This window comes from Oryctolagus cuniculus, chromosome 8 (assembly GCF_964237555.1).
Source record: "Oryctolagus cuniculus chromosome 8, mOryCun1.1, whole genome shotgun sequence".
Taxonomy (NCBI): Eukaryota; Metazoa; Chordata; class Mammalia; order Lagomorpha; family Leporidae; genus Oryctolagus; species Oryctolagus cuniculus.
Window position 1 is genome coordinate 12933959 of NC_091439.1, and position 23430 is coordinate 12957388.

At 41.8% G+C, this 23430-nt stretch overlaps 1 protein-coding gene across 5 annotated transcripts in view; it reads right to left on the bottom strand.

The window, feature by feature from the left end:
- FHIP1A (FHF complex subunit HOOK interacting protein 1A) overlaps positions 1–23430 on the bottom strand; it is a 307224-nt gene that overhangs the window by 38879 nt on the left and 244915 nt on the right. For all 5 annotated transcript variants that reach the window (XM_002716896.5, XM_051819359.2, XM_008267334.4 and 2 more), the window contains one exon: positions 4679–4846. In XM_002716896.5, the coding sequence (XP_002716942.1) occupies positions 4679–4846 (168 nt within the window). The remainder of the gene's footprint in view (positions 1–4678; positions 4847–23430) is intronic.

Here is a 23430-nt window from a genome sequence, read left to right on the forward strand (position 1 = left end):
CCTATAACCTAGGCCTGCTAACCACCACTCTACTTGCTGTTTCTATCAGTATAACTACTTTCGGTACTCCACATGAACAAAATCATACAACTTGTCTTTTTGTGCCTGGGTTACTTCATTTTGCACAATATCCTCAATGTTCAGCCAGATTGTAGAATGTGACAATATCCCCTTCTTAAATTTCGAAAAAACTTTAATATACACATACATAGTATACATATCTACAGGGTACTATGTGATGGTTTGAAACATATATACATTGTATAATGTCCAATCAAGGTAAATACATGTATCTCTTCAAACAGTTAACATTTCTATATGGTGGGCCGGTGCCACAGCTCAATAGGCTAATCTTCCACCTAGCGGCGCCAGAACACCGGGATCTAGTCCCGGTCGGGGCGCCAGATTCTGTCCCGGTTGCCCCTCTTCCAGGCCAGCTCTCTGCTGTGGCCAGGGAGTGCAGTGGAGGATGGCCCAAGTGCTTGGGCCCTGCACCCCATGGGAGACCAGGAGAAGCACCTGGCTCCGGCCTTCGGATCAGCGCAGCGCGCCGGCCGCGGCGGCCATTAGAGGGTGAACCAACGGCAAAGGAAGACCTTTCTCTCTCTCTCTCTCACTGTCCACTCTGCCTGTCAAACACACACACACACACACACACACACACACACATTTCTATATGGTGAAAACATCCAAAATCCTATATTTTTAGAGAGAAATATCCAGTACATAATCTACAGTCTCACTACTTTGTGACAAAACCTCAGAACTGCTCTCTAACTAAAACTTAGTAATCATTAATCCATCTTTTTCCATTTTCCCATCTTCTCTTTCCCTCCCCAGCTTCTGGTAACACTTGTTATTATTTTTTTTTTCCCAATGATTTATCTTACTTATTTGAAAGAGAGAGAGAGGTAGAGAGGTAGAGAGATAGAGAGGTAGAGAGGTAGAGAGAGAGAGAGAGATGTCTTCTACCTACTGGTTCACTCCCCAAATGGCTGCAATGGCCAGAGCTGGGCCGATCTGAAATCAGGAGCCAGAAGTTTCTTTTGGGTCTCCCATGTGGGTGTAGAAGCTCAAGCACTTTCCCAGGCCCATTAGCAGGGAGCTGGATGGAAAGTGGAACAGCCAGGACTTGAACCACGGCCCATCTGGGATGCTGACGCTGAAGGCCAGGACTTTAGCCCATTACATATAGCATGGGTTCCATCTGTTATTCTTTTAAATTCTATGAGATCATTTTTTCTTAGACTCACATATAAATGAGATCATGTAATACTTGTCTTTCTGTGCTTAGCTTATTTCACTTAACATAATGATCTCCAGTTCTATCCATGCTGTTACCACCTTCCTTTTTCAAAGTTGTACATCATATTTTCTTTATCCATTCATCAACAAATATCTAGTTGGCTTCAACTTCTTTCTCAGAGAAAAAGTTTTCAATCTTTTATCCCTATCTATGACATTAGCTATGGGTTTTTCATATATGGCCTTTATTATGCTGAAGTTGTTTCCTTCTATTCTCAATTTTTATATATTTTTATCTTATTGTTATTATCTATTTCATTTTTTTGCTCTCATCTATATTATTTGCTTCTTTCTGCCAACTTTGAATTTAATTTGTAAAGTTATACTATTGATTTAACATCTTTTTTTTTAATATGTGTTTACAGCTATAAAAACCCCTTTTAGCACTGTTTTCTCTGCATCCCATAAATCTGGGTATGTTGTGCTTTCATTTTCTCAAGATATGTCCAAGTTCCCTTATGACTTCTTTAGCCCAAAGCTTAGAGTGTATTGTTTAATTTCCACATATTGTGGGTTTTCTAGTTTTTCTTCTGTTGATTTCTAGTTTCATTCCACTGCTGTCAGAAAAGAATACTTTGTATGATATCAATCTTTATAAACTTGTTAAGCCTTGTTTGATGGCCTAAACTCTATCCAAGAGAATGTTCCATGAGTATTCTGCTGTTGCTCAGTGGAGTGTTCAGTATTTGCCTGTTAGCTCTAACTGGTTAGTAGTCTTGTTCACATCTTGTTTCTTTATAATCTTCTGTCTGGTTGTTTTTCACATTATTAAAAGTAGGGTAATAAAGTCTCCTAGTATTATTGTGCAGCTGTCTATTTTTCTCTTCAATTCTGCCAATGCTTGCTTCATATATTAGGCAGCACTGATGTTAATTGCATATATATATAGAGAGAGAGAGAGAGAGAGAAAGAGATCTATAATTGTTGCATCTTCCAGTGGTGAACTGACCCTTCTTTGTATCTTATGCTCTTCTGTGTCTCTTTATCTTAGAGTCTATTTTTAAAACACAGGTATGGGGCAGGCAAGCAGTTAACTTGTTGGCTGAGATGCCTCTGTCTCATATCAGAGTACCTAGGTTCTATGCTCACCTCTGGCTTCTGACTCCAGATTCCTCCTAATGCAGACCCTGGAAGGCAGCAATGATGGCTCAAGAAATTAGGTTCCTGGCTCTTAGCTTTGGTCTTGGCTCAACCCTGGTCATCATAGGCATTTTGGGAGTGAATCAACAGATGAGTGGGTTGTGTGTGTGAGTGTGTGTGTGTCATTGTGTTTGTGTTTCTGCTTCTCAAAGTAATTATAATAAATTGATCTTTAAAATAAAGCACGGGTGTGACCACTACTGCTCTCTTTTAATTACCATTTACATGGAATATTTTTTCCCATCCATTGATCCCTTTCAGCCCATGGGTATCCTTGGATCAAAAGTTAATGTCTTATAGACAGGATATTCTTGGATCTTGTTTTGTTTATCCAGTTAGTCAACCTATGTCTTTCAATTTGGGTGTTTAATCCATTTATATTTAAAGTAAGTACAGATATGGAAGGATTTCCCATTGCCATTTTGTTGCAGTTTGTATGTCTTACAGTTATTTTGTTCTTTTTCCCAACCAAAAGACAACACATTGGACAAGTTCACTCTTCTCTTTTCCTTCCAAGGGAAAAGTCAGTGGTTAGGAGTTTTCTCCAGATCTTGCCACACAGTGCTGAAAAGAGGGAGCAGATAGGGCAGGTAATATGAGTACTCCACCAACTTTCCTATGTCTCTTCTTGACTTTGCACTGCAGCCTATTAATCAATTTCTAGGGTTCTCACAAAGGCAATTTGGTCCCTAAACTTTTGTTAACTGAGTATCTATATAAGAGAATAAGGACCTAGTGCTTCCTATTCCACTATCTTGCTGATATTATTTTTTAATTATTCTTTTTTAAAAAGATTTATTCATTCATTTATTTATTTATTTGAAAGACAGTTACAGAGAGAGTTAGAGACACAGAGAGAGGTCTTCTATCTGCTGGTTCACTCCCCAGATGGTCACAATGGCCAGAGCTGAGCCCATCTGAAGCCAGGAGCCAGAGCTTCTACTGAGTATCCCATGTGGGTGCAGGGGCTCAAGGACTTGGGCCATCTTCTACTGCTTTCCAGGCCATAGCAAAGAGCTGGATCGGAAGAGGGGCAGCCAGGACTAGAACCAGCACTCATATGGGATGCCGATGCTTCAGGCCAGGGCTTTAACCTGCTGTGCCACAGCGCAGGCCCCCTTTTAATTATTCTTTAAATGTTTGATCTACATTTTCATTCATCTCATTTCCCTTGCTTTGGCTCCTCAGTTATTTTGAAGTATATTAATTCATAAATGTTTATGAATTTCCCAAAATTAGTTCTGTCAATAATTCTGAATTTCAATCCATTGTGATCACAGCACATGTACATGATTTCAATCCTTTTAAAGTCACTGAGGCCTGGTGTATGGTCTGTGTTGAGAATGCCCCATGTACTCTCAAGGAAAGTACGCATTTTGTTGCTGTAGGTGGACTGCTAAATGAACTTTCTCCTCAGTATAACATTTTAATTCCCTTAATGAGTTTTTCCACTATATTTTTTTCAGTTATTTTCTTAGTGGCTGCTCTAGGGCTTCCAATGGATATTATCAGAATCTTCCAATCAGATAACATCAGAATCTATTTCAAATTTATACATTAGCTTTGGTGAAATATAGCAATATTACTCTATAGATCTATTCTTTCTTCCCCACTTTGTGCTATTATTATTGAACATATTACATCTACATGTGTTACAAACTCAATGATATTCTTTAGCTTTTAAAACAATAATTGCAATTAAATAGAGACAGCCTTTGGGGAGAGGTTGTTAAGGGTGGCACTAATGGCTTTGAAGGTTGATCAGAGCTCCAAACTAAGGAATGACCATCTGAATTCATACTTCCATTTCAAGACACTCATGGACAGAAATAATGATCTCTAACCCCAGACTTGATCTATTCTATTTCCTTGGTTCTATCTATACTTAAGTCCATATGTATTCCCTGTTTTCTTACCCCCTAATAAGTACATTCTACCTGTTCTGTAGCAGAAAATGTCATTACAGACAGAAATGAGAGAAATAGCCTCTGAAAGGCAGTGAGACCAACCCTACCTGATAGAAGAACTCCTGATGGCAAAACTCAGGACTGAGTTCATCTCCACCCTAACAAAAAGAGTTTTTAAATAGCTGCCAAAAAAAAAAAAAAAAAAAAGGAAGGAAGGAAGGAGAAGGTGGGGGGAGGGGAGAGGGATATAACACACTCATAATTTCATTCCGAAAACTCTCCTGAAATCTGAATTGTGAATTCCCTTCTTCTGGTGCTCTCCTTACCCGAAATGGGGTGTTGATTCGGCTTGTGAGAGTGTCTAGAATGTGGACATTCTCATGCTGGTGCAATAGGATAAAGCGGAGGAAGATCTCAAGTAGAGCTGGCTCAGAGATGCTACGCAGGAAAAGGTCCAGATACGCAGTTGTGGTCATGACCTCCTCCACAGTCACCTGGGACCAACGACACAGTAAACACAGGTGGAACATCCCCTCAACACTCTGGTATATGCCCCCCATTGGCCCCTGGCCTCTCCACAATGACCCCATCAAGGTAAAGCCATGTCTGCCATGAAAACCCACTTTAGTGCTTCATCGGAAGCCCATAACCTATTCACATTCCACAATACCTCATGCTGCTTCTGCCCTTTAATTCAGTAAGGGTAAAGCAAAGGCATGAAGAAGCAATTCAAGTGTTCTGACAACTCTAATCATCAAATACAGTTCAAATATCATAAAAATTTTAGAGTGCAATCAAAAATGGGAAACAAAGATAATGAAAAGTATTTATATTGTTAGTAAAGGATTAATTAGAAAGCTTGGCACTACTTGTTTAATCATTAGTCATTCAATAAACATTTATTGGGATCTGCCATGTACACGGAGCCAAAAACATAAGAATGTGTTTTACATACAGGAAGATGGGCTATAACAAACAAAATGTTAACACAGTAAATTGCAAAGGAGAAGTACAGAAAGTGTCACAGATGTTCAGATGTGTTTCTGGAGAGTTGTATGTCAATTTTGTATAACTGAATAGCATACATAAAGTGTTATTTATAAACTGCAATATAAGCTTACTGCCTATAAAGTTAACCGTGACTTTTTATAATAAAAATTACTATTTTCCACCTGGTATGACTTTCCTATGCAGTAAAATGTCAATCTTTTAGTGAACAAGACTATGAAGAAAGTTAAGTTTTTCAAACAACTGAAGACTCGATGCTTTAAGCATCAAATTTTTAACCTTAAACATTCTGATTCATAATATCCTAAGAGCTACTCCTAAAGCAAAAGGCACACCACTTGACGACTAGAGGTCATCACTGGGATCATCAACTGCCCTCCTTGGGCATACAGAACCACTCACACTTGAATGCATGAACATTACCTAAGAAACAGTTCAAACCTTCAGATTTGAACTATTCAAATACTTCAGAAATCTTAGAAATCTCCCTGCCATGCATCTAATGCACTTGACTCTAAATGAAACAGCTGCAATGCCTGTGAGTGATGCCTTCTCTTTTTTCCAGTGCTCCATCTTCTTTCTCCTTTTAAAAGTGTTAACCATCACTTTATTATACCATTACTGTGCCATTCCTTTTAGACGACATTCTCTTCCCCTTTTAATTTTCTCCTTTCAAAATCCACAGATCAGTTTAGAAACCAGATGTCCAGATCTGCTAGATAAGTGTGGAGAGGCCTTGTGCAGATGCATCTGTGCATAAAGGCTTGGCAATATCTATTTTGGCTGCTTAAAATTACTTTTTAAAAGTTCCTGATGCTCAGCTGTGCTCTGGATAGATGAGTCCAGGTGGAAAAGATACTACTACATCAGATCAGTTTTTGCCTGCTTTTGCCCGTTTTCTTGATCCTAAGCAAGGCATGCTTATGTGCTCCATTTGAATCCACTTTCTCAGAACCTACTGAGGACTCACAGGGCAGTGCCCTGAGTGGCTAGAGTGCAGGCAGCATCAGAGTGCAAATACCCTCCTTCCCCAATCCCACCCAAACTCTGTGCTGCCTGAGAGCTCTCAAAACGTTCAATACTCCACGGTGTCCTCTAATGAACTTTAAAGGGCTCTCAGTAGCCCAAATATAGCAATGGAAACAGGAAAGCTTCAGCCACTTGACAAACTGCATTGAGAAGTGTGCTTCTCACAGGCTGCCCTTGCTTCTGAAACACACTGCTTCCATTCTTGTGTCTCCCGGTGTTCTCTAGTCCCATGCACATGGCCCTCCTCCCACTGTCCTGGCACACAAACCCTGTCATTTTTCTTAGTTATCCTGGCACAGGGGACAGAGCCTGGCTCATAGAAGGTGCCATTCCTGAATAAATGACAGTCCCCAAGGACCTAGCAATTTGTACTTGCCCAGAGTTCAGCTTAATGTTTAGTTCTTCCTTATCCTTTACATGTTGTCCTGAAGGCCCCAGAGGGTAGAGAATTTTGGGTTTTTTATAAACATCCTAAAATAACTGATGACATGAAGTATAGTTAAGGGGGAAAATGACTCGCCACGACTACAAACATGTACATAGTCCCATCAGTTCACATCCACTCCACTACTACGACTTCAGGATCCTTCAGCAGAAACTTAATTCAAAATTATTTAGGCAATGGCCGGCGCTGTGGCTCAATAGGCTAATCCTCCACTTAGCGGCGCCAGCACACTAGGTTCTAGTCCCGGTCGGGGAGCCGGATTCTGTCCCAGTTGTCCCTCTTCCAGGCCAGCTCTCTGCTGTGGCCCAGGAAGGCAGTGGAGGATGGCCCAAGTGCTTGGGCCCTGCACCCCATGGGAGACCAGGAGAAGTACCTGGCTCCTGCCTTCCGATCAGCGCGGTGCGCTGGCCGCAGCGCACCGGCCACGGCAGCCATTGGAGGGTGAACCAATGGCAAAGGAAGACCTTTCTCTCTGTCTCTCTCACTGTCCACTCTGCCTGTCAAAAAATAAAAATAAAAAATAAAAAAAATTTATTTAGGCAAAATGTAATTCCCTAACAGCCTGGATAACTAGAGACAAAGTACTATAGTGTAATCAATCCACATGAACCATACAAGTAGTTTCTGTAACACCACATTTTCAACTCACCCAGTGAGTACCGCTGAATTGATACATCACACAGAATTCCAGGAGCTTCCTTTGTACCAAGAATGCAGCATCAGCTTTCTCCTTTGAGTTACACATGACCTTAATAAGCTCAAAAGCACAGCAATAAATGCCCTAGGATGTAAGTCTCAGTCTTTCGGGGCCAACATGAAAGGAGGGCATTAAGCATCCCATCCATTGTTTACCACTCTTTGGGTGGATAAATGAAAAGATTTTATTTCTTTTTAGAAATCAAAGCTGCTGTTAATAAGCTAAGAGGATTTAAGAAAGCAATTGGAGGGGGAGCATTTATATAATGAGCTATAAATATTAAAAACTCAATTCCATTAAGCATCAAGTTGCAAACTCTTTATTAAAAAATGTTGAGGTCACACTCACCTTAAACTAATAGGCAAACTAAGAAAATCTGGTTTCCTTCTCTTTCCACCTCTTCCTTCTACCATATCCTCAGAGCCTGCAGAAGCCTTTTTATCCCAGAAAATCATTTTCTGCCCCATTATTTTACTTTCAGAAACTTCTTCTAATCCCCCCAAATAGGCAACCTCCTTAACGAGGATGAGACCAGAGCCTAAGTGTGATCACTTGAAGGCTAAAGACAAACCACCAGGGGAAGATGCTCTGCTGTGCAGAATGTGAAATGGAATCTTCCCCCAAAGAAGTATTAGCAAAATAGAAAAGCAGCATCCTCTTCGTGTTCAGTTACGACGGACAATCAGCAGCTAATGCAAGACTTTTTGCTTTATAGAAGATTATCAGTATTTACATACTGTGATGTATAGAGAATTGCCAGCAGCTACAAATTTACACAGAAGCATGGATAAGGTTCTAAGGTACTCTCATATCATACACAGTAATAAAGTTAAAGCATACTAATAAAGCTTAAGAATGTTATTGCCTACTAAAAGCTAGCCACAGTGATTAGAATAACCTAAAGAAAATTCAGTTTCCATGAACAAATAATTATCTTTGACAAGAAAAAGACAACTGTAACCTTAAAGAACGTACCTGTTCAGACCCTCTTATGTGATTCATTTTTTGCCAAAGTTCTAGAATGAAGTCCTGACTTAGATACTGCATTTTACCACTAAGTCCTCTTTAGTCCATCCTTTGAAAGAAATCCTTCTTCATTCACCTTCCCCATTCTCCTTTAGCCCTTGGCCTTGGTCTTTCATGCCAAGCACCTTCACAAGTCTCTTAAACTAGCATTCTTCAAACTGTAATTTGTGGGTGAGTGAATGCAATTTATGGGCTCATTAATGGTATACAGCTGATTCAAAGGGAAAATGTTAGCACAAACTGTATGTATTAAGGTGAAGAACTGCTTGGCCGACGCTGTGGCACAGCAGGTTAAAGCCCTGACCTGAAGCGCCAGCATCCCATATGAACATCTGTTCAAGTCCCAGCTGCTCCTCTTCCGGTCCAGCTCTCTGCTATGGCCTGGGAAACCAGTAGAAGATGACCCACGTCCTTAGGCCCCTGCACCAACGTGGGAGACCTGGAGGAAGCTCCTGGCTTTGGACCGGCTCAGCTCTGGCCATTGCAGCTAGCTGGGGAGTGAACCAGCAGATGAAGACCTCTCTCTCTCTCTGTCTCTACCTTTTTCTGTAACTCTCTTTCAAATAAATAAAGAACTGTTGTGAAACTTTTGTATATATATTTCACTGAAATATATAATATTTGTATAGTATATACTAAATTAGATTTTCCATACATTCACAGAAAATGCATGGATGTCAAAGCTTGCACCTAAATAAACTTATCTTTCAAATCTATTATTCCACTAACTTTTCAAAGTACTCTTCTAAATGTGCTTTGCCTAAATATTCAGTAAATATATATATGCAAATGTATAAAATATACTCCTGATTGTGAGCTACAAATACATCTGAAAAACAACCACAACACCTTTCACAATCATGTGTGCCAACCCTTTCCAGCCAGTTCTCGTCACCATACCCCCATCCTCCAGACCATAGCCCACCACAGCCTGGCCTGGAAGAAATGGACACACAATCGACACTGGTTTTCTGAACAAGGTAGCAACTGAATTTATGGTCAGTCTACTCCTTTTTATCTACACCTATGCACTCCAAACGTGTATTTTTATTTTTTACTAGTATTTCAAGCTTCTCAGAAGTGGACAAAATGGGTGGGATTTCTTTATTTTAAAAAAAGAGAAGTGACAACGTGACATCCTGTGTACAGACCATTTCTATAAAGTCAAAACTCCTCTATAAAAAAATTAAGATCAGAACCAAGCCCAACCATCATGCCCACAATCACAGTAGCACATTAACTTAATGTGTAGGAGGGAAATTGAGCATATAGACTTTCTGACCTTTCTGTAATCAGCTCTAGTTGGGCGATTCCATTTGCATCTAAATTAGCACCAGAATCCTCCCTGTAATGGCAAGTTTATGTGTGTCCTGAAAAATAAATTTCCCACCTGCTAACTGTTTTTTTGTGATCTAGTCACATTGGAGCAAACAAATGGATCCTACCTTCTATCATTCAGGAAGGTAGGAAGGTGGCAGGCCGTGTGGTTGGTCAGAAGTCTGAGACCCTGCCTTCAAGCTAGAAAAGCCACCCTTCCTTGACTTTTCCTTCAATGCCAGTGGGGAAAACTAACAGCTGGTCCATGCAGGCCATCAGCAAGTCCTAGGCCCTGGCAGTTCCAACCAGACCAAGGAAATAGTGAGACTGGGAGAACGTGACCCACTGAGGGCAGCAGAGGGGAAAGGAATTAGAAATGCTGGGTCACAGGAAACAGAAGGCACCGGGTCTCCGCAGGGAACACAGGTTACAAACCTGCCTGCTGCTGACAGAGACAGGCAAGCAAACAGGCAGGAGGCATGTCCACCTGTGGGCAGCCGAGGACAGCAGCTAGATGGGCTCTTCACAGTCACGTTCTCCCCGCCAAGGGCGCAAAGCACCTAGAAGAACGTTCAAGTACAGAAGGGAAGATGCAGACACTTTGGTTCCCAGCGAGTGGCTCTACTGTTTCAGCCAAAAATTCAGGACAGAAAACGTTCAATTATTCAAGATCTGAAAATAGTCTGCAGCTGATGATTCAGGCTCCCTCCCTCCGGCCCCCCTCATGCCTCCCTTCTGCTCCTCGACCTCTATACACACTACACTGATACTACCGCTGGAGGCAGGCTGCGGAGGTGAATGGAGGTGACTTTCAAAGTCAGTAGTTTGGTTGGCTATTTGTTCCTAAAATATTTGAGACAGGAGGAGATGAAAATGACAGCTGCCATGAAGACTTCGGCAACATTTTGAGGAAATACATTAAAAAATAAAAGCCTTTTTTAGGAAAAAAAGTCTCTGCCCTTCCCTTTCCACCTCCCACCGTGTTTCTTCAAAGTGTCTATAATACATTAAAAAAATGTAATAAATATTATGTTCAAGAAGAAAAAAGAAACAAGGAATAAATGGTTTTTCTGGAACCTTCCAGACCCTGAATGACAAACACCTCTCCTTTTACCCAAGGGGAAGCAGGGTTAGGCTTTGCCAGGAGGGACTAGACACACACAGGCAATGCTGGTTCTTCCAAGGCCATGAGGCTTCCTCACCAAGTACTGCATCCCTGAAGCATGTTCTCAATGCACTCCAACTGTTCTTACTGACTCTCCCTCGAGTCTACTCCTAATTATTATTTGGGCTTTGTCTGACTTGTGTTTGTGTGTATTTCCCATTTTGTTCTCAGTGTGTAGATAACCTTGTTATGAATATTGTCAACTGTTGAAGATACTGTACCTGCTGGGGCTCCCGACTTTTCCTGCATTTCCTGGAAGTGGGAATATATCAGGAATGGCGACAAACACTTTGATAAGCACATGTTAAGTCCCTGTGGTGGGTGCTAGGGACAGAAAGATGGACAAGCACAGTTCCAAATGCTTTGTTATTGTAAACAGAAGCCAACAATGAGAGACAGTGGAAAGTGGTTTTCAGAATAAGCAGAGGCTTCAGAAACAGACACAAGCACAAATCCTAACATGCATTATCCATGTGACCCTGGTTCTGTTTGTTTCATCTCTCTGAGCCTGTTTCCTCCTCTATATAATGGGGATTATTCACTATCTTTGAAAATACTGAGAAGACCAAAGATAATGTACATAAATCTCAAAAACATGGAAGGGACTCACTCAGTAAAGGATGGCTATTAACTTTCCGATTTGGGGCACGAGTTTAAAATAGACCAAAGCAGAGGAAAAGAGGGCCAGAAAGTGTTTGGGGGTGTTGGTGGTAAAAGAACAAAATGGGCCTGTGTGTATGTATTTTGGGGGGTGAGGGGAAAGCACAATAGCCTTTATGGAAAATGAGTATCTCTTCTATTTCCGCCCCACCTCTCCAGTTCCCTCCCAAGCATTTTGTAGAATCAGGAGACGCTGGGGTGGTCAGAAGGAATGAGCTAGGACAGCGTGTCCCAGGGCAGGTGGCAGTTATAGAGAAGACACTAGAAGGCTCTAAAACACTGGTTTCTTCTGTATTTGCTAATGTTCGCCAGTTTAACCTCATTGTAACCCCACAGGACCTATTATCCAATGTTTGAGAGTCCAGAAATAAAGCTATTATTGCCAACAAAAATGCCATATATCCAAAGAGTCCATGCTGCAACTAGGGTTGGCAAACCGAAAGGCCAGTGCCCTCATAACATCTACATTCTTCTCCTCTTGCCTATGGCAAACCTCTCTCTCCTTGGAGGATACAGCAAATGGCTATTTCTAAAGATTTCTTCCCTTTACTGTGAATGCATAATCTGTACCCTACAACTTCATTATAACATAATTTGTCAGAGTGTAATTCAATATGTGATCCATTATATTTGAACCACATCCAATAATGTTCAGCTATTCAAACACCTCAAATATCACATAAGAAAGGGATTTTGCAGTATGGCTCTGAGGCCAGAATTAACAAGGAAATTGGAGGAGTATTTTAGCCCAGAAGCAAAAACCTGAGTGAATTCCAAAGGTCACTTAATGCACCCGTTCTTATTTACTAATTATTCATTTCAGACAGACTCTTCCTTTTTATTTCAAACTTTGTAGTGGCAATTTGAAAGAACACTAAAAACGACAACATCATTGATCAGTTATTGAGCACTTACTGTACAATTAAGGACTACTCCAAGTATTTTGTCTAAGTTATTTGAGTCTACACAATCTTCCAAAACCTGACTCCAGATAACCTAAGCAGAAAAGATATTTACTGAGAGGACCCTGGGGTGAGCTCACAGAATCACCAGATGGCTGAAAAACAGGCTTAGAAAGGCAAGGAGGTCTGATGCTGGGCAGAAACACAAACATCCCCGACACCCTTCTAACCCCGCCAGAGGTGACACGGCTTCCTTTGCCGACACAGCTCAGATGTAGCTCACGGTCTTTGCAGTTGAGAAGAAAGCTTTCCTTGTTATACCTGCTGTCATTTTAAAATATGTATGCATGTATGTATTTTTGAAAGGCAGGGAGACAGAGATCTACCATCTACTAGTTCATTCTCCAAAGGCCTGTACCAGCCAGGCTAAGCCAAAGGCAGGAGCCAGGAACACAATCTAAGTATCCCAGGTGGGTGGCAGGGACCCAACTACTTAAGGCATCATATGCTACTACCCCAGGTACACATAAGCAGGAAGCTGGAAATGGGAGTGGAGTTTGAACTCAAACAGGCACTCCAATATGGGACATGGGCATCCCCAAGAGGCATCTTAACCACTACATCAAACGCCAGTCTCCCAACTTGCTGTAATTTAAATTGTGCCTTGCTCTGCCCTCACTTTAAGAAGTGGTAATAGGGGCCAGCATTATGGTGCAAGGAGTTAACCTGCCACCTGCAGTGCCAGCATCCTATAATGGAGTGCTGGTTCAAGTCCCAGCTGCTCTGCTTCTGATCCTGTTTCCTGATAATGCACCTGGGAGAGCAGAGGAAAAGGGCCTAAGTATTTGGGCCCCTGCACCTATGCCAGAAACACAATGGAGCTCAGGCTCTTGGCTTCAGCTTGAACTAGCCCTGAACATTTTGATTTGGGGAGTGAACCAGCAAACGGAAGATCTCTGTCTGTCTCTCTCTCTCTCTCTTTCTGTGTGTGTGTGGGGGGGGGGGTATTCCACTTCAAATAAATAAATAAATCTACAAAAAAGAAGTCATAATGGGGAAATGCTCTCCCCAAAAAACAACATTCTTTTCTACTCAGGAGTTCTTATTACATCCCTCAAATCCCCAGCTCATAGACTAAGCCAATTTTGTTTCTCAGTTTTCTTAATACATTTATCCATCCTTTCATCACTTACTATAGAAATTATGACATTTGACCCACAGTGGGAATTTAAGTATCATCAGGTACTCAAAGAGTAATCAATGAATGTGTTAAGAAGTAAATAAGAGGGGCTAGCGCCATGGCTCACTTGGTTAATTCAATGCCTGTGGCGCCAGCATCCCCTATGAGCGCTGGGTTCTAGTCCAGGTTGCTCCTCTTCCAGTCCAGCTCTCTGCTGTGGCCCAGGAGGGCAGTGGAGGATGGCCCAAGTGCTTGGGCTCCTGCACCTGCATGAGAGACCAAGAAGAAGCACCTGGCTCCTGGCTTTGGATAGGCACAGCGCCAGCCATGGCGGCCATTTGGGGAGTGACCCAACGGAAGGAAGACCTTTCTCTCTCTCTCTCTCTCTCTCTGTAACTCTACCTGTCAATAATTTAAAAAAAAAAAAAGTAAATAATAAGCCCTGTAACTAAGAAACACACCCAGTTCTCACAGTTTATGTTGGGGATGTCTTAATTAACAGAGTAGTTAGATGAACTTGACAAAACCTGAAGAGCAGAAGAAATTTTCCATTTATAGTGAATGACATTTTGTGGAAAAGACAGAGCCTAACTCATGCCATGCTCCCAAATTACAGCAACATAGAAATGCTTCCTTGGAATTCTCCCATTTCTCATCCTGATTAGTAAGACAGTACTATTGAGTTATGAGATGAACTTGAAACCAACAGTAGAGGGGAAACGGTTCACAGATCAAAGCCTCAACCAGCAGCTTCCTTATAACTGAAGTCCTTAAACACGATTACAAGGTGAAGTCCAAGGCCTGCCACTCCACCCGCCACAACCCTCTCAATATGTCTGCTGGGTTAAATGTATCATGTCTGGGTGGAATGTCATATTTAGACCATGTTTCCAGGCAAAAAAGCAAGCAGTGATGATAAAGATTTCACTCCCGGCTTATTTTCTGTGAGAGATAGGACTATAACACAACGGGAAGATTGAAAATGCCCACAGGTGTATGCCCAAGCCAGTTCAGTAATTCTAGTCACTCTGGTTACTTTCCTCTTATCCCAAATCTGCTCATAGTCTGGAGCTGGAACATCGCAGAGGAGCATCCTTCGATACCTCATGGACATACATGGCAGACATAAAAATGAGGGGAGAGCAGGCCCTTAGAAAAGTCAGCACAGGTCAAGAGAAGATGACAGCAAGAGGGCAAAATAAACAGAAGACACTCTTTTTCTGTTTTCCTTGCTTTTTGGTATTTTTAGGATTACTTCAAGAAAAACATGCAGGGCATTTGGTGCTGATACATTTTTAATGTTCTCTTAGGAGAATGTGGGGGAAAGAATAAAAGATTTACATCAACTTTCAGACCAGATTTTTCCCTCTTCTCTCTACACCTGGCTTCCTTAGATAAGGTGGGGTTTTGTGTGAGTTGTTTTTTTGTGTTTCTTCTATCTTTTCATAAATTCTGATGCCTAAGAAATGAATCCTTTGGTATAGCATTTTATCTCTCATGTACTTGCTGAAATAACAAAAAATCTGATTTTCCATTTCAAATAAAAGTAAATGTAAGCTTAGTTGATAACCCTAATTTCCTCTCCTACAATGGAGAGAAGTAACATGAGGTACCACAAAGAGGTCAAAGATGAAAAGACTGCAGGGCCTGTAGTTCAAACTCCAGAAGTTTACTCTGCCTGTGCGGTAGGATTCTGAATATGGATATACTTTCGTTACCTAACCTCTGTAATTTTAACAGCAGCATGATGAGATGAGAAGAGGCATATGGAGAGCAAGATCAGAATGAGGGATGCCTAGGGTCAAAAGCTTAGGACCATCTCTAGGCTGCTGGAGACCCAGCTTCAGCCAGCTCCAGCCCATAGTGGGGCATTTCTAAAAATTAGTTAAAAAAAAAAAAAAAAAGTTCCCTTGGGCAGAGCAGCACCTCTAGGTCCACAGTTTGGTAAGCCGATGGGTTGGCCAGGGCACAGGGTGCCTGTGTGTGTGGACAAAGGACAAAGCCCCATGCCAGAGCGCAAAGTCTGGAGGTAAAACGTGAACTCCGTCTCCTAGCTGCCCTTGCACAGCAGGCAAACTGCACAGCTCTGCATGGTGGCCCTGCCCAGTCTGTGCCTTTCCAGCACCTACAATAACAGCAACCTTCAGCTTCCCAACAACAGAAACAAAATTTTAACAGGCAAGAAGCTTTGAAGTTTGTTGTAGCACTACCAAGTACCTCCACATTATTATTCTTTCTTCTTTGGAAAATCATGACTTTGTAGCTAAAAAAAAAAAAAAAAAGAAAGAAAGAAAGAAAGAAAAGAAGAACCCACACACACATTCTCCAGCTTCCTTTGCATGCAGATATGGCTAAATATGTTCTGGTCAGTAAGATGTAAACAACAGAAATGCAGGGAGCAGGAGGGATCGCTTAAGGGTGTTTTCTGTTATCTACACCTAAACCTAACAATGCAAACTGTTAGATTATTCTCTGAGAATAAGATTTCTAGAGCTCTCATCTCCAGCAGTACAAACAGTGCTTGCGATATACTGCATGTTCAAGATCTATTTGCTGATTGAATTAATAAACAAATGCTTATACTATGAGATAAATGAACATTTGCAGCCCAAGATAAAGCAGAAATGCAATGCCAAGATTAAAGGAGCAATCCATCCTCCAATAATCTTGAAAAGCATAATAGTGTTTTCAAACTTTATTTAACCATGGCTTAAGTGATAATTACAACCTATCAAATTGACTTAAGACTCACTAGTATAAAGATTCAGTGTTTTTCTCTGTTAACTTTTTTGTTAACAAATTAGAGTCAACATAAACAGTTAATTTTTTTACTTAAAAATATAAAATGTTTAGGGGCTGGCATTGTGGCATAGCAGGTGAAGCCTCCACCTGCAACACCAGCATCCCATATGGGTACCAGTTTGAGATCCAGCTGTTGCACCTTCTGATCCACCTCCCTGCTGATGCATTTAGGAAAGCAACAGAAGATGGCCCAAGTGCTTGGGCCCCTGCACTCATGTGATGTTGCAGCTGATTTCTCAACAATGTTGCAGTAGATTGTTTCTGAGAGGAGGAGCCTGGTGGGGGCAAGAGGCGCGGAGTCACCACACAGACCCTGGGAGTCGGGTGAAAGCCGGCTTGAGGCAAGCAGTCCGCAGACTCGTTTATTTCAGTTAGTACAACAGCTTATATAGTCAAGACCAGCCAATCCGGTCAAGGGGCGGTCTATGCCTCAACCAATCACAGCCTGTTGCCAGGCAGTTTCCAAAGCCATCTAATCACAGCCTGTTGCCAGGCAGGCTCCATTGCCATGTGGGTTTCAAAGCCATCCAATCACAGTCTGTTGCCAGGCAGGCTCCATCGCCATGTGGATTTCAAAGCCATCCAATCACAGCCTGTTGCCAGGCAGGCTCCATTGCCAGGTGGGTTTCAAACCCATTCCTGAGTAACTGACGCTCGCTTGCCAGCGGCCATCTTGGCATGGCCTTCTCATTCCACCACAACATGAGAGACCTGAAAGAAGCTCCTGGCTCCTGGCTTTGGCCTGGTCCAGCCCCAGCCATTGCAGCCATTTGCAGAGTGAACCAGCAGATGGAAGATCTTGATATCTCTCGATCTCTCCCTCTCTTGATCTCTCTCTCTCTCTCAGTTCTCCTCCTCCCCCCCCACAACTCTTAAAATATTTTTAAAAAGCTAGAATGTTTAAAGTCTAATGAAAAGAAAGAGCATAAATAACCAAAACACTGTGTTTATTTTATATTTGACATTTCTGTACGACAGCTAAATATGATCACTGATGCTTAGAGAACTCTACAATACAAAGCATGCAACAAAAAGGTCCTGGACAACCTTCCAGGGACCAGGGGGAGCTGAGAGTTGGCTGGCCAGCCTGTGCTTCTCACACTGATAAAGGGCAGTACCCTCTCTCAGTACTCATCCAAGCCAAGCTCATACTCTCCTAGCTTGGTTCATAGTTTTCTACTCTGGGTGATTTAGCACTTGTGTGAAATGCTCTCTTTGTCAACTGGTGGATTGAAAATTTGCTTTCTTTCTAAGCCAGGATTCTCTCAGGGTCTATATATAAAAACTTAAGGAATAGAAAGGCATCATAAGGTAAGAGAAAATGGTCTGCACTTGCATTTTAATCCTTAGAAGCTGTCAACCATGGACAAGTCAAATGATCTTTGGGTATCTCAACTGCTACAGCCTGATGCCTCAGATCTGCATGCTGTGTAGTCAACAATAAGTTCACGTGTGTCAATGAGGAAGATTAATGATGAGATGTGATGCAAGTGTCTATGTAAAGTGCCTCCCTCCACTGATATGGTGAGAATATAAATAAGGACCCACAAGATATTAGAAAAACACTATGAAACACTTAGAAGACTCTAATGCAAATATGAAGTTACCACATAAACCCTCCCTGGATAACTTAATGTGAAAGAACAGAAAGATAATTTATGCCACATCTCTATTCCTCTGCCAAATATTAAGCTCATAGATTCACACCATTTCTACTTAAATCGTGAGCCTTCATTTTCTCAACTGTGAAATGATGGTACTGAACAAACTAGATGATCTATCTTCTCAGTTCCAAAAATCTGAGATTTTTATTCCATGTCAGAGACATGAAACTAAGAGCTTGTTTCAGTTCTTTGCCTTGTTCATTTTCCAGCATAACCAATATACTGCTGTATTCTAACGTAGTGATAATGGTGCTAGTCATTTTCTTTTGACACATTTAACCAACTGTATATCTACTGAGTGCTTTGAGTGTACAATTTAGCAGCAGCTGGGACACATAAACACATCCTCCCTCAAAACAAGTGCTAACCTACATGGTCCCATGTAAGGGCTCATTGGCAGTTTAGAGACAAGAGATATAGTGCACACTTAAAAGTGCAAGCTTTCACCCAATATGAGGCTTGTATTGGGACACAACACATGAATACCCTGTGGACAGACAGAAAGGGAGTAGAAAGGTTAATCCAGCAAGAACAGGAGAAGAATTGACAATACAAAAGATGATGACACTGATATGACTTCAAATTTGCTTTTGGAAATCACGAGTGCAAGGAAGGTTAACAGGTAGGACGAGGCCAGATTAGGTGAGGTTTTCAAAACCAGGTAAAAGAGTCTAACTTCTCTTCTGCAAGTAACAGGGACCTGTAAAGGTTCCTGTGTATAGGAGTCACATTTAAACTACCCCCATTTGTTTTTTACGTATGAATTACTGCTTCCTAATTTGCTAGAACTTAAAAATGCTTAATTGTCGTAGACTCAACAGAAAAAAAATGAAGTCTCCAATTCTGTTTCCTCTCATACGCAGGATCTCCTGGCAGAGTCCTTCTGACCTTCCTCGACCTCCCTCTGCCTCCCTCAGTAATTAATTATTCTCCAGGAGAAGAGGAATGACTGGTCATTTTGATGAGTATGGGACTGAACTTGTCCCCTTCTCTCTCCTCTTCTGGGAGTCAGGCTCCCGGCAAGAAGTGAACGTTCTTCTCTGCCCCTCCAAGCCACAGACATCCTCACGTATCTGGGTGAGTCTGTCAATTCTGAGGCTTAGTATCATGAAGTCTGGTCCACAAGTACAAACCCTGTTCTCTGGCACCAGTTTTACTGGTAATAAAGGTGCTATTTCAGTCCTCCATCTGCCTGACTCACTTTTTTACGTTTCTCAACTTGTCAGAATTCAGATCAGGGGAGAGCCCTGTATACCTCAATTAGACTATATTGACTTTTCTGAAACTGCATTACAGGTCCCTCAGCTATGTAAATTCAGTTTATACTGACTCACATAAACACTTTATACTCTAGGCTGAGAGCTTCAATGAAATGATACTGTACTCCAGGCACTACCGACTTATGACTTATGGCAAATGACAAAAGTAGCATACAGAAAAACTTACAGCAGCACACAAGGCAATCCCAAGGGACTGCTCACAGCAACGCAAAACTGACAGCTGTCATATTTGGGCCCTCCCTACCCTCTGATCATTTTCTCAGTTTCCCAAATGTCCTGTATGTCCAAAGTCCACAACATCCTATGGCACCAGGTACAACTTTCACCAAACTAATTCTCAACAATTGTATTTTCTCTTCTTCTCTGCTGCACTGTTCACATAAAAATCTGCATTCTGTCCCCTCTGAGTTAAACAGCAGGATGTACACAAGATGAGTGTTCAATAAAATGAACTCTTCTAGCAAATACCCACATTTTTAAGGGAGAAATATGTGATGGCGACTCTAAATTATGTTATTTATAATCAGAATGAAAACTCAGCGCACTTTCCCCGCCCCTGTTAACAGCCCCTTGCCGTTCCCAACAGGAAAATGGGCACACACACAAGCCAGAAAGCCGCCATTTCTGGGGAGTGGGGTACAGGGAGGTTGTTTATCACTATCATTAATTGCTACTACTGTTAATTGTTCTATAAACAACCATTTACAAAGTCCCTGCTCTGTTAGGTGCTGTATACTCTATATACATCTGAATTAATTCCTCTTGGCCATTTAAGGCAGATATTAAGGTTTTCATCTTACAGATAAGAAAACTGAGGTTCAAAAATATACCATAAAAGTACACAATAAGTGTCATAGACTTGATTCAAACTCAAGTGTACAGGATATAAAATTTCATGTTCTTTACACATTTTGAGGACAAGAAACCAAGAAAAGAAATCTTACAGCATTTAGAATTCTTATTCTCTGCTCTCTGAAAACAAGAGGCAGAAATCCCTTGAAACTGGTTATTTGCATCAACCATTTGGACCGTGTAGACAAAGATACAGTCTCCCAGGTTAGAAGATTTGCACCCACTTCCTGTCTTTGAACCACCCTACAATCCCTCCTTCCAACCAAGTCAACTACATTTGCCTGAAGAAAGCTATTCCCAGTGACAGATTAGGAGTTTACTCCAGAAAATTGCTTCTTCAAAGAACTCACTGGGCACCCTTGGAAACCCAAGAAACAAGTAAAATTCATTATTACACCAGCAAAACAGAAAGACACTTTGTGAGATTCCCAAATACCCTCTTTTCAAAGAAAACTCAGGCTTAGCAGGTTCCAAATAACAGCAAACCTAGGAGTTCCAGATCACAGAGCAAAACGGTGGTGAGGCCCTGTCCTGCTCATTCAGTCTTCAAGTTATCCCTCCTGACAGATGCTATCTTCTGCCACCTGCCACAGGAGATAAATATTTTCAAGAGCTTGTATCAAGACCTAAAATCTCCAATGAAGGTGAACAAAGGGGTAATCTGGAAGCTTACAAAAACTTCATTTATCCAATTAGGTTGTACAATACTGTACATTCTTGAATAAATTAATAAATTAATCCCATAGAGGATTTCCCAGGAGTTAACAGGATTTGACTAGTCCCCAACTATAATGGAAAGGCACATTACAAAAGAGCTAATATTTTTAATTAATGAGTAAAAGAATCCAAGGACCAGTTGAAAAAGCAAGGTTAATGTATTATCCACTTCCTTACCCCCACCACCACTAACAAGAGGAAGAAACAAAGTTAATAATATGCCTTGTTTTCAGCACCATGAAATACAAAGTGATTCTACCTTTACTCTGTGCAACATTTTTTTTATTTTTTATTTTTGACAGGCAGAGTTAGACAGTGAGAGAGAGACAGAGAGAAAGGTCTTCCTTCCGTTGGTTCAAATCCCAAATGGCTGCTACAGCCAGCGTGCTGCGCCCATCCGAAGCCAGGAGCCAGGTGCTTCTTCCTGGTCTCCCATGTGGGTGCAGGGCCCATTGGGTGCACTTGGGCCATCCTCCACTGGACTCCTGGGCCACAGCAGAGAGCTGGACTGGAAGAAGAGTAACTGGGACAGAATCTGGCGCCCCAACCAGTCTAGAACCCAGGGTGCCAGCGCCGCAGGCGGAGGATTAGCCTAGTGAGCCGCGGCACAGGCCTACTCTGTCCAACTTAACACCACTCTCAGGATGTGAACAAAGGGCTCCTCGCCAGAATCTGCAGATCCATTAAACAAACACATTGTTCCTTTCTTCTTTTTAAAGTCGGGCCACCAAAAAATTAAACCTGGGAGCCTCTTCTTAGAGCCACTAGATGGTGCAAGCTCTCCTTTTCAAGCAAACTTACCAGGAGGACAGTATATTAAAAATTAATGCAGATTAACTCAGGTGCACCCAAGCAGCTCCTGCATTGTCCAGGAGCCTGGAGAGAGAAGAGTATGTGTTCTCCAAGAAGCCTTTGTATTTTGCAATTAATAAAGACATAAAGAGGAACTGTTCTAAATTCTGCCTTTGGAGTTCAGGAGTTAAACTTATGCCATGGAATGAGTCATAGAATTAGTCTTTACTTCAAAGGGGGCTAATGGAAGGAGATGATACTGAATGGTTGAGATTCAGAGAGCTGGGTTTGTTCCACACTTAGCCAGTCATTAGCTCCATGAGCATGACCAAGTCACTTCACCTCTCTAGTCCTCAACGGCCTTATGTCCAGTACTAAAATTCTACAAGTGTATACAACATACTATGTTTCCATACCCAATTTAATCTCTCTATTTAGATTTTGTAAAAACATTTACCTATTTATTTGACAGAATGAGAGCAGAGAGACAGCTCTCATCTGCTGGGTCACCCCCTAAATAGCAGCAACAAATAGGCTTGGAACAGGGCCAGAGCCAGCAGTCACAAAGTCAATCCAGGTGTCCTCTCTGAGTGGCAAAAGCCCAATTACTTAAAGTATCACTGCTGCCACACAGTGTCTACACTGCCAGAAAGCTGGAGTCAGGAGCCAGGGCCAGGAATCCAACCCAACACTGTGATAGAGGACACACTGTGAGGGCAAATGCCAGCTTCCAAGAAATTTATTATTATTATTATTATTATTATTATTATTAAGATTTTATTTACTTATCTGAAGTCAGAAATACAGAGAGAGGAGAGGGAGAGATTTTCCATCCGCTGGCTCACCAAATAGTTGCAACAGACAGGGCTGGACAGGCTGGAGCCAGTAGCCAGGAGCTTTTTCTGGATCTCCCAGGTTGGTGCAGGGGCCCAAGTACTTTGAACATCTTCCAGTGCTTTCCCAGGCTCGAACTGATGCTCATATAGGATGCCAGCACTGCAGGCAGAGGCTTAACCTACTACACCACAGCAGCAATCCCTCCCAAGAACTTTAAAAATAAAGAATATGTGTCATGGAACCCATCCAGTCTGTGAAATGTTTAAAAACTGAAATACTATTAATTTATTTGCTGAAAAACACTTAAAGATCCTACCCTCTGCCAAGCATTAGGCTAACACTATGCCAGGCAACAAGGACTGAGACAAATGAGAGCCCCTCACCTTTGCTCCACACAGCTCCTCTGTGAAATTGAAATTGAATGGATTTCAAATCCTAAACTGCCAAATTCTGACAAACAGAACACTACCTTCAAAGAAATAAACTGTACAGTTACACATTTTAGTTTTATTAACATAAATATTAATGTTACACATGCTTATTCAGATAGTTTGATGCCCTGATAAACAACCATGGTGCCGGCACCACGGCTCACTAGGCTAATCCTCCGCCTTGTGGCGCCGGCACACTAGGTTCTAGTCCTGGTCGGGGCGCCAGATTCTGTCCCAGTTGCCCCTCTTCCAGGCCAGCTCTCTGCTGTGGCCC